The sequence below is a fragment of the Spea bombifrons genome, chromosome 3 (genome assembly GCF_027358695.1).
Source record: "Spea bombifrons isolate aSpeBom1 chromosome 3, aSpeBom1.2.pri, whole genome shotgun sequence".
Lineage (NCBI taxonomy): Eukaryota > Metazoa > Chordata > Amphibia > Anura > Pelobatidae > Spea > Spea bombifrons.
Genome location: NC_071089.1, coordinates 95637279 through 95649455, shown reverse-complemented (window position 1 = coordinate 95649455; position 12177 = coordinate 95637279). Strand labels below are relative to the sequence as shown.

At 38.2% G+C, this 12177-nt stretch overlaps 1 protein-coding gene across 2 annotated transcripts in view; it reads right to left on the bottom strand.

Annotated features, from left to right (window-relative positions):
* Positions 1 to 8182, bottom strand: part of DOCK10 (dedicator of cytokinesis 10) — a 94515-nt gene extending 86333 nt beyond the window's left edge. For both annotated transcript variants that reach the window (XM_053458886.1, XM_053458887.1), the window contains exon 1: positions 7943 to 8182. In XM_053458886.1, the coding sequence (XP_053314861.1) occupies positions 7943 to 8104 (162 nt within the window). In that variant the 5' untranslated portion in view covers positions 8105 to 8182. The remainder of the gene's footprint in view (positions 1 to 7942) is intronic.
* Between the last annotated feature and the right edge of the window lie 3995 nt (positions 8183 to 12177).

Genomic DNA, 12177 nt, shown 5'->3' with positions numbered 1-12177 from the left:
TTGCCATAAACACTCATTGGTTTTTCTCCACATTTAAATAAATAAATAAAAAAACAGCCAACACCCTCTGTATTAAAATGAGGTTGCATGTGTGCCGGGTAAATGACATCAGGAGCTCAGCTGATGCTGCTTGTCGGCTCCAGATGTGCAGAGAACAAACTGCACATGTTAATCAGCCTGTGCCAGATGCCTGTCCATCTCATGCCAAGAGCGGACTCCTACTCATTCCACAGTCACTGCCATTTTCCTGGAGCTCAGACCCCCCTAATCTATGCATTCTGCAGCTTGCAACACAATACAAAAATATCCCTATCATACAGACTGACAAGAACATAGAAAGTAGCATTTACAACAAGGAATGCCAAAATGTTGTGTACTTTTGTTTATTAATTGTTTATTAACAAACTGGCCCATACTGGACACAATATGTGTGAGACTTCATTTTACCCTAGAATACTGGCCATTTAAGGGTCCCAAAACCAATTAGCTTACAAGTCTTACAAGGAGTTTCCCACACAGAGTATTTTTTCATTAGTTATAAAGTTCTATTACGATTGTGAAGCTCAGAGTAATTAGATGGAACATTACAAGTTGTTAATGAAATGTGTCAGTTTAATGACATACATGTTCTGTGTATATGAAGCTCCGAGTCTCCTGTTGTTGCAGACTCTCCTAGCTTTGTGCATTACTAAAACCCACTGTATCCGCTCTGTCATAAAACTACAAACCACAAGTGTTTTACATTTCACACCAAGTACTATCATGAGCACACAGCATACCTCCCAAAGTGTGCTTCTTAAGGAGGGATAGACTCTTTTTGCGAATCAAAAGCCTCTGGGCCCCCTGGGGCTTATTCACTAAAGAGTGAGTTGACTCTTTGCTATATATTATAAAGGCACAACCTCAGTTACAGTGTGTTCCAAGAATAGTTTGGATGGACCTGTAAAAAAAGCATAGTTTGATCTGTAAGTGTTCTTGAAAATTGAACTATGCATTATGCAGGGCCAGCTCAACCCTTCTTGCAGAAAAAATGCCAGGGACAGCCCTAGGTAATGCATAGTGATTTCAGAGAACGGAAACTACAACTGCAAACTCTCCTGACAACTCCTACTTTAGTAATTAGTGCCATGATGATTCTGCTAGCTCAGAATGTTTGGAAGGTATAAGTATATTAGTAATAAATTATGAATAATAATCGGTTAACATTTACGGTTTTATAATTGTTTCTGACTGTCGTGCAAAGAGTCCATAAAGTGAGCCTAAAGAATGTCAAATGAAGGGTGACCTCCAAAGAACATACATGGAAGCAGATGTAATCTACCAGTCTTCACTAATGATAATTATATTATCTAAAGACAGACAATTACTGTTAGTAACAAATGTCAGAAACATGTCTAAATGTAATTATTAGACATAAAGGAAACATGTGGTGTAATTACTAAACAAAACACCTGACTCCTTTCTGCTAATATAGAATGGGAAACCATTTACTTTGCTTTGGTGCAGGTTAAGAACCACGAGTAGGCTTTTTACATTCAATCTATAAAATTCATCCCTATACCTGTATTAATGTTCTACTGGCACACATTGCAAAAAAGAATAAATCTGACTGGCGTACATACTGGGGTTGTACATGGTGCAGCCATACCCAGGCCCCTGCTCCAACAAGACTAGTGGTCCTGCTGTTTTATGGTGCATCAGACAGCACAGAGAACCGTCCACCAGATTTCTCTTGACCTGGTGCTAGCAGGTTGCCCGTACCCAGGGCAGAAATCAACGGGTCAATGCTGAGGCAAACTACTCGCAGGCAGGAGGAGAAGAGAGATCTGTGCTGAAAGGGCACATTTTACCCCTGGGCTCCACAAATCCTAGGCGCCAGTTCGCCTTAGTGACTAGAAATCATTTCCTGGCACCTGGGAGAGGTAGCATATGCATTCCATGCATCCGTATGGTCACTGTCAGCTAAGAATGTGATTACAGTTATGTGTTGGGTTTAAATACGATATATAATAAGGACATTGCATTTACATGACCAAAAAAGACAGTGGCAGAGAGCTTGCACGCAGTGGAGGGGGGTCTGAAGAATTAAGAGGAAGAGGTGAGGGGTTAGTGTGTGTATGTATGTATGTATGTATGTATGTGTGTGTCTGTGCTATATTAGAGTCAGCGTGTGTGTATGTATATTGCCAGAGTTACTGTGTGAGTGAATGTATTGTGCTAGAGTCAGTGCATGTATAGTGTTTGATATAGTGTTTGAATGTGGTGTTAATGTGTATGAGCGTATGGTGTTGTGTTACTGTGTGAGTGTGTGTCAGCATATAGTGTGTGTTTTAGTGTATGGCGTTAGCATGATTGCGCATAAGTGTCAGTGTATGTTAGTTATAATTTTAATAAAATCTGTCTCCTACACTTTTGGCTGGCTCCTAGATCCAAACGAATTCGTCAAAACCTGTGCTACCCTGCTCTCCCTACACCACAGGGGGCACCATATCTGTGGACAACATTCTATGCTGCTTTCCTGCAAGGGCCAGTGCGTAAAGTGGGGCCTAAGCAGCAGCTTCGACACATTCAGTTTTAGGTGATGAGACCAGTTAGGTTGACAATATACTTTCCCTAGTGCAAAGTACAGAGCTCAAATAAAAAGAATACACATTTTGGCATATTCTGCTGGGTATTCTGCCATCAAGTCTGTATGGGAAAAAAAGGAAGTATCAAACCCTTTTTTTTATAAAAACTTTCAGTTTGAGAAAATATATGACTTTCTTAGAAAACTACTTGAAAACTGAAGGTTTTTTTTTCAGCAGACTGCAACCCATTTATCAAGTAAAGGGAGCAGACTCAAATGTGACAGCAATGAATACAGGTAAACTAGACAAAATGTGTCTATATGTGTATATATAAATGTGTCTTGGATGAAAGAAGATAGAATGTAGATGTCATAGAAACATTTAAATACTTAAAAGAATTTAAGGGAAGTGAAGTTTATTTCAAATGATGAGAAATGTTAGAAAAAGAGTATATAATCTAAAACTAGAGGGCCAGAGGATCAGATGTACCATAAGGAAGTTTTACTTTACTAAGAGGGTGGGAGATCCTCCAATCAAAAGGAATTTAAACATGCATTGGACATGCATAATGCTATCCTAAATCTAAGATAAAATCAAGGACACACAAGGACACAAGGGGCACACTAAATATGGTGAATGGTTTGCATCTGCCGTCCAATTAAAATTCTGAAACATACAGATCATCACAAACATGCTCAATTGCCAGTCCTTACTTCACTTTACACTCCGGTGTGCCAAGCATTCCTGGAAATGAAGAATGCTTAGTAAAGTGCTTTGCAAATACTTAAGTGTAAAGGGCATATGATGGCCTGTACAGGTAAAAATAGTTCAGATAAATGCTGGTAGAATATTTGACTACGTCTTACTACTTTCTGCAAAAAGTCTTCAAATCTAATTAGTCCATAGAGATTTTAACCTGCGTGAATTTACACAACCCAATATACCGTATGTGCTATTAAGGGCTTTGAAAAGTTTAATCTGAAGTAATTTGTGGGTGAGTTGTTGGCCTAAACCTTGAGTACAACAGCATGGGGAGCCTCTGAAAATATAACTTTTACGTAGATGAAAAATGCATGGCTTTTGATTAAATGACCTGTCTATTTTAAAATTGTGAGGCGTGGAAACTAATTATAACAATTGTTATAATTAAAGCTAAGGGAAACATCTGCACTTAATCCTTAAGGCAATATGGCAGCGCTTGCGGTGACGTCATCTCACCGATCCTTCGGTAGGGGGAGAGGACGTCACTGCAACCGCCATCATATTGCCCTCAGTTCATGTTTATATATTTCAGATGGCATGGGAAGGGCAGTTCATAACCTGACCCATGGGGTTATGTGTTTAAAATCCCTGGACCTATTTTTAAAGACTAGGATCAATTTGTATTCCAAAAAGAGGCTTGATGATAGACTTAAGATGAAAATTAAGGTGCTCAGAAATAATATCTTAACTTGCTAAAGTGCATGTCCCTGGCAAATAAGCAGAGTTTACATGATTAGACAGGTAAATAGGAAAAATAACTATTTTAATTAAAACAGCCACTTCCCCATCCCTTGATTTCTCTAGGTGTATAATTAATTTTGTTCATGGAAAGACATTAATTTTAATTACATCAACACATTTCACTGCTTCATCTGTAATCATCCTGCAGCAAGTAAAGTATATAATCTATAATAATATGAATGAATAAAGCAAAAAAAATCCAAACTGGAAAAATAATTTTCCTAATATCAAGTTGGATTAAGTTGCCCAATAAATATTATTAAAATGTCATTTTCTGTTGCTTTTATACACACCGATTTTGTTTCTACCCACCAAATATTATGAGCTTCTAGAAATTAATGAGATCCAAGGAGAAAAGAGTGATTTGGATTCCAACGGTGGACTGTCCCTCTTAAAGTTGGTTAAAATAAGCTAAAATAAGGGGAAAAAGAACCTTCTGATGTGTGAAGGATCTGCTATACTTTGGCATAGACTGTTTTCAAGCAGTGACTGTTTAACAGTACATGCTTACACTTGTCAGACTCCTTTGTGTTACAAAGTAGGTTTAGGGTCCTCCACCTTTTATTTTCCTAGTAAAATGGTAAGGAAAAAAAATCTGGTACTAAAATCTATAACTGTATTATTCCATACCATTTTACACATGATCAGCTTGTGGCCTAGGTATGTGCAACATTTCACAATAGGTAAAAGATCCAAGACTATAATTTGTGTGGCATAGTGGCCTTTGTGTATATACAAACAGTGAGGTATGTAAGCATGAAATATTTTTTCTGCGTATATCAGTTTAAGAGCAAGAACAGGAATACAATTCCACAGATATTTGAATAAATTATGCTTAGCTTTGTCTTCCATTTGTAATTCTAGAACAACAGCAAAAACCCTTAACACAGAGTTGCCATACTAAGTTCATCAGATGCTAACCACTGCATTGGCTTGTGTCTTAATTTCAGGGATGACATCCAGATGACGCAGAAATGTAAGCGGCAAATAAATACAGAAATGCACTTTTTAGATTGGAAAAAAATAAGAGTAAAGCCTGAATGATGAATAGGGCTGAGAGCATAACATTTCTATTATCAAACACTGTATTAAAATATGAGTACAGTCGTAATCAAATACTGAGGTTAGAAGCAAGCAGTCAAAGGGCAGACCAGTTGTCTATATTCTGTGCGTCTGTAATATTGGTTATCAATGTAAACGCAACATTAATGGATTTACAGCGAAATCATAGATGTTTACATGACCTAGAGACTATAATGGAAATAATGACAAAAAATCATATTAATCTTAATAATTCATGAAATATCTACAAATACTTTTTTCTGTAAATGTAATAAAGTAACAACAACATATCATTGTTTATATGTGAACTATTTGTGATTTAAAGTAGATGGATATTTGGGATTTTAAGTAATATGAATGGATGCCAGCTCCAGAAACTTGTGTGGGCTGTACTAAAGTTGCGTAGCTAGAGGCATTTGTAGCAGGAAGAGGGAACATATTGGAGAGTTCAAAGGAGGGCGACTAAAATGATGAAAGATAAAAATTATCAGGAAAGACTAAGGGATCTAAATGTATCGTTTCGAGGAGACAAGAGAGGGAAGAGATGTGATAGAGATACTTACTGTATATTTATAAATGGAGTGAGGTTAATTTCAGACAAATATTAGAACAAGAAGAAAATCTCTAAAACCAGAGGGTTAGGGGATTAGATCTAATGTAAGGAAGTTTTACTTTCCTGAGAGGGGGGTAGATAAATGGAACAGCCTCCCAGTAGAAGTGGTAGAGGCTAATACAGTAAGGGAATTTAAACATGCTTGGGATAGGCATTAAGCTATCCTAAATATAAGACGAGAGGGCAGACTGATTAATGTTAATGATTAATGATTAATGTTTAATCAGGAAAAATGTCCTGTTGTCAGTTTCTATATAGTTCAATGTACTTCTTGAGGCCAGGTTCCATTGCATAACTGAAGTAAAAGGTTATGTATTTTAAAATCTGCTTCTATCTAGCAACAATTTCTTTTGCAACAGTTTTTTGGTGGGCAGGGATTATTGTTAAAAAATAGATTTTTTTTTTTGGGGGGAGCCCCCCATAAGGCTTCAAGCAGCATGAAGGGGGAAGCATGAGTGAGCTCCATGCCTCCCCAAAGGGTCTCTGTGTATTTAAACCCCCATCATAAAAAGGCATAGGGGATGGAAGGGGGAACATAGTTGGGTATGATGTTTACCCAAAGTACTCTTTTAGATATATATTGATCAGAACTCAACATGTTCCAATGTGGTATTTAATTAAAGAGCAGAAGGCTTTCTCCAAGACGTCTTTAGGGCCCCAGTGTGTCTCCTTCTGTGTAGCCAAAACTGAAGGTTCAGGGACATGATATCATACAGTCAGCTACAGACAATATAGATCCGCAAGGCAGCAGTAAAAATAAGAGATCTGTGCCTCTGATCAAACCCTTATTCCAAGGAAAATACTAACAAACAACGCAAGCCCACACACTAGCACTAGCAAATAACACATGTCATAATATATATAGAAAGACTTGTCATTGGCTTTCTTCTGCTCAGAGACTATGAGCCCTCTCCTGACTTACTGTGTATTCTGCAATTTCTCACTGTGATACAATGTGCACCTACGCATCTACTACAGTCTATTCACAGACACTGCTGTTACGGGAATACAACACACTCTGTGTTTATTTATATATATATATATACATACATACATACTGTACATCTCACATTTTACACATCAATACTTTCAGCATCAAAAACACATGCATGTTGGCATGTTGTATGGCACACGGAGTTTGGGGTGTCTGCGGACAGACAGTACAGTATCGAATGACTGGTGTAAATTAAAAACAGACAATGAATCAAGCTGATTTACATTATTTGTAAATTCTCTGTGCACTGCTGATCTAGTAATTTTAAAACCATTTTGAAAAAAAACATCGGCAAGGTCCTATCATCACAACATAAAAGGTATGAAGCAGTATATAAGAAGGTGCAATTTCATCCGGGTGCAAATGAAGCAATCTCAACCAACCTGCACGATGTGGCATTCTGATTAAAGAATTTAGAATATTCAAGACTTGTTTTTCTCATTTGATATTAACTGGTTTATTTTTATTTTATTTCCGTCAGCAGTGTTAGGAGTCAAAAGACTCATGAATATTTATCCACGACCTGTACTGTTACATCTAACACAAATATTAGCACTGGTGTCGCTGTTCCTTTTAAAAGGCCCTATGCTAATGTATCACACATTAACAAAAATCACTTCGAAATGCCTTAATAGTTAAATGGATGCATTAGAACAGGGCCTGTGGGATGCAGACAGTTAAATCATGCAGTGATCACCCGCATTCACTTCACAAAAAGCAGCAGAGATTACTTTTATCCCAAAATCATACAAAATAGCTTAGAACATCACAGGATCCAGAAAAACTATGCTGCGTGACACCATGTTGCATCCACAGCAGCCATAATACGTTGTGTACTTCTGTACCCAATTGTATCACAAATCCCAATGTTTATTTTCGTTTCTATGTAATCACCGCAAATTCGATTATTTAGAAGCTGCAGAATAAAAAAAAAACTTGTAACCCCTTAATAATAGATGATCTCGGTGGAGCAAAGCCCTCCGTAGCTGCGGTAGGAAGATAACAACACAAAATGCTATTACATAAGGTACCGACAGCATTAGTTAAAGGACTTAAAAAGACAACAACACAACATTTGTGGATGTGTCAGAATTCTGCATAATCAGATTACGTCTGTGTGCATCCTACTATTCATAAATGATGAGAGCCCCTGTAGCATCTAATCCCTTCTCCCCTGCCATGGACTGCTAAGGCATACCGTACCATTATGATCAGAGTTCTTGGTCTGCTTATAACATCCACATCATCCTGTAGCACAATTTCATGTGACAAATCCTCTTGCCGTCTGGTGCAAATATGGGGACAGCTCCTCTGTACCACAGAGCGAAAGGCTTGAAGCAGAACAATGCTGGCAGCACAGCCCATATCTGCATCCTGAAACCCACAAAATAACTTCTGTGTTGATGCTATGTTTGTAAAACAGTGGTTCCTTGTCCCCGAGAGCAGCCTACATTACAGCTGCAGCCAGGCGGCTCTCCAATCAGTTCCTGCTGCCCTGATCATCTGATCAGAACTAAAGAGCTTGGATGCAGCCGAAGGAAAAAGCTTCATCCACTGTAACCGAACACTTGCAGAGACATTAGGGCAGAGAGCTGTCTCCAAATAATTCTGGATTCAGGAGAAGCCCATTGGCTTCCTGTTTTCTTATTTCCACAGAACAAAAAGCGCTGCATTTCCATTGGAACGTCTATTAGAATCATCTGTTCAAAAGAATGTGTTGGGTGGCTTAAGAAATAGATCAGCCTGGAAACTTTGAACGCGGATAAGATAAGTCTATGTAAAAATACTTGAATATGCGTACACACGGACAGATTTTATAATAATGTAATATTGATGGAGTCGCGATAAACAGTCCGTACCTGGATACTGGTTTATATAACTAGGAACGGATTGGGGATTTAGATCGGTCCTGACGCTTTGCGGTCAGAAGATGATAAAGACATGCATGCCGCTGCCGTACCAGGGACGTACCAGCCGACCATGCATTTGCTTGGTGTGCCCAATGGCCAATTGGAGCCTGTCACAGGAAAATGATTGAGGCTTTTAGTCAAATGTCTGCCACAAAGTGTGTTGCTGGTTACCTTCAGGAATTTTGGGGCTCCTGCCTGTTTTGGTCTGAGAGAAGCAACGTTCTTACATATGACATTGTACCCCAACACTCCACCTTCAGACTTAGAGAGGCCGTGAGCATGAGGGAGAGTGTTAAGCAGCAGGGGAGCCCATTTGCCCCTTCCTAAAGGTGGCCCTATAGGTAACAGTGTGTGGTGTATTTTTGCCATAATTGAAATACACAAAGGTGATCCCTGTGACCCCCTATTAACCAAACTCCCACCTAACCTCATATTACATTTCCGGTGGAATGCGGGGGGGGGGGGGGCGGTTAACATAAGTAAAAACACCTTAGGAGACACTGCTCACTCTTGACTACCCTCTGCCCACTAAGCTGGTTAAAAAGTCTGAAAAACCTTTTTAGAGGGGCACTGGCCCCCAGCTCATGCAGGGCCCTCTAGTATTATTATGTAACTTGATAAAAGAATAAAATACAAACTATTAAAAAAAAAAAAAAAAAAAAGGTCTATCTACCACTCCTTAGCGGGTAGGGACATATGAGATCAGTTGTCAGGGCCCATTCAAGGATTGCATTGCTCCTATGCCCTCCTTCTTGTAAGATGTACTTATATTTATATACGCATATGATCACACAAACATAAAGCATCAAAGCCCATTGACTGACAGTGTTCAGGATGCAGAGAAGAGACTGCCTGGGGCCGTATGGTGTTTTATCATTATATATATAGTCTGGAAACGGAACTGCAAGGCATTTTTTAGTTAGTGGACACTATCTCTTCCTGCGGGTGTCTATTCATTCGGAAAGCAGCTACATAAAGGTTTAGAAATCACGTGCCAGCTCGGGGAACGTATCAAATCTTAATGGTACCCTGCAAGACAATAGCTCGCCAGAGTGAACTGCAACTAAAAATACTGCAGATTAAGACTTCAGAAAATGATTTTCTCAGTAAGAGTTTCTGCACAAAAAACATACTAGCAGTTGTATTATATCTAATCACAATAATTTAGTCCTTATTAACCTCCACAATACTGAGCATTATCATCTCATGAAGAGGGAGCTTTCCAGGCAATCTACATGCAACATTGTCTAATGCCTTTTGTGTTTTCTGTATCAGGCTCAGCCATAACTAGGAGACTGAACATGGAACGTTTCTTGGTAACACGTGTAATTCAATTACATATAGATTATAAAGAAACCTGAAATGGAATGTAATCGACTAAGTAATTAACAGAAATGTCTTTTCTGCCAATGGTATCAATCATTTCTTTAGACATGGGCAGTAGGTGCAACAGCCACATTTTCACAGCTGGGGCACCCAGTGCCGGCCAAACCTCTTACGTGCCCCTGTTTATCAGCAAGGGGATGCTTTATGTGAAAATACCTTTTCCTCACAAGGACCTGTGTATGTGGTGGACAGGTCTGGCTTTGGAGCCCACCAAGCTATCCAATTACTAAGGTTGCTAAAATGGTTGACCAAATAGCACCCCACATGGGCTCTTTCCTTGCTACACAGATGACAATGTGCTTCTGTGGATGCATATAAGGGGCGACATATATTAAGGAAAGGATGGTGACCTCTCATGGAACCTGCATGTAGAGCACTGCAGACCATGACTGAATACAAGTAAACCAGAAATACACCAGCCTTCAAATGAAATGTCAATATGAATCTTAAAAAAGACTCATGTCTCAAGACGGTATCTCCATTCAATATACTATGTTTGGACAGGAATTTCCTCTCCGTTGTCCCCTAATAAATGTGTAAAGACAATTGAGTTGGAGGTTTCCACCCTAGAACAGCAAACAATGTGTCTATCAGTGCACAATTTCAACAAGGTGCAATGCCTTTAGTAGTGTTTCTCTACCTGGCAAATGATCAAACCCACCTGAAATACCATACACAGCATTTTGCACAAGATCCTTCTAGATTCTGCTATGTCCTCGTATTATTATATTTTATTTATATAGCAGAGAATGATGGCAGTCTATCTTTTCAAATATGGTGTGGTGCCTTTGTAACACCCTTTTTCTTTTTTAGCTCTTTTTTAGTTTAATTTTGTCTGAAACTCAGACCGCAATGTGTTTTACAATGAACCATCCCAGTAATGCATACAAATTTGTACACCACTCAAAAAAATATATATAAACGGTAAACTCAAAAAAAAAAATATTTTCTCCTCCCATTAGAGGATGAAACATGTCTAGATGTAAAAAAAAAAGCAAAAATGGGCAGACAAAACATGGAAAATAGTATGTTTATATGGCTAAAGTCCTATCACAGAATGTACTGTTGGAGAGCTTAGTTGTATTTCGGATTTTCAGGGTACCCAACTTGTTCAGATTCCATCCGTACAATCTGCAGCCTGCTAAATTTTACATGTCCTCCATGAAACGCATTAATATTTGTAAATTCTTTTTTAGACTGAAAATGGATTACAAGGGTTTCAGTGCTTCAAGATTCCAAGTATTGTCTTTTTCCCCCACTTGGTCTTTCTGTGACAGTTTCCGTGTCCAAAGGTAGCAAATGTTGGTCTCTAACCAGTTGCCTCTTTTGCCCTGGTAATGTATCAGCAATTTTTTAATTCTATGAAGTTGTAATATTTTATTCTGCTATAAAGGCAGTGGAAAAAATTATCCCCAAACCAGACACAATTGGCATTTGTTGTCATATTGTACAAATTATAGAATGTATCATTTATTGGTCTTGTATGTATAATTTATGATTTATTTTTCTCCTATGGCTAACCCTCAGGATGTTAGGGGCAAGTATGTAACGAGGGGCCTTTGCAAATGGCTTATATTCTCAAAAAAGGGAGTTAGCAAAACACTGTTTTTACATTTTCCCAAACCAATCTATTTAAAGAAAACATTTACAGAAACATTTTAGCTTGTCTGCTTCATCAACTTCTTTGCCATTGTAACATCACTAATAAATCTGCAAATGGTCTATATAAATATTAAGAAAATACATTTAACAATACTCAAATATATGCATGCATCCTAATCGAGTGTTAGCCTCCAAGAGCAGGACTCTATTCTCCTTCTGTACAACTTTGTTATCATGTGTTCATGTTATTGTCAATTCTGTATACTGTCAAGTTCCCCCTAATGCAATAGGAATAAAGGAATTTAATAAAGGGTAAGAGATGTGGAATTTGTCATGAATATTGAAACACAAGACCAAAGATCAAATAAGGTTTACAGCAATAGAATATGGCCAAACTAGAATAGGACAAATGCCAAATTATATGTTTCTTTGTTAGTATTTGGCTCCAGTGTGCATTAAAAAATATTCATGGTTAGAAACTGGAACTTTCTTTTAACAGCTTTTTAAACTTCATCTTTCTGAAATTAACCTAAAATTGTG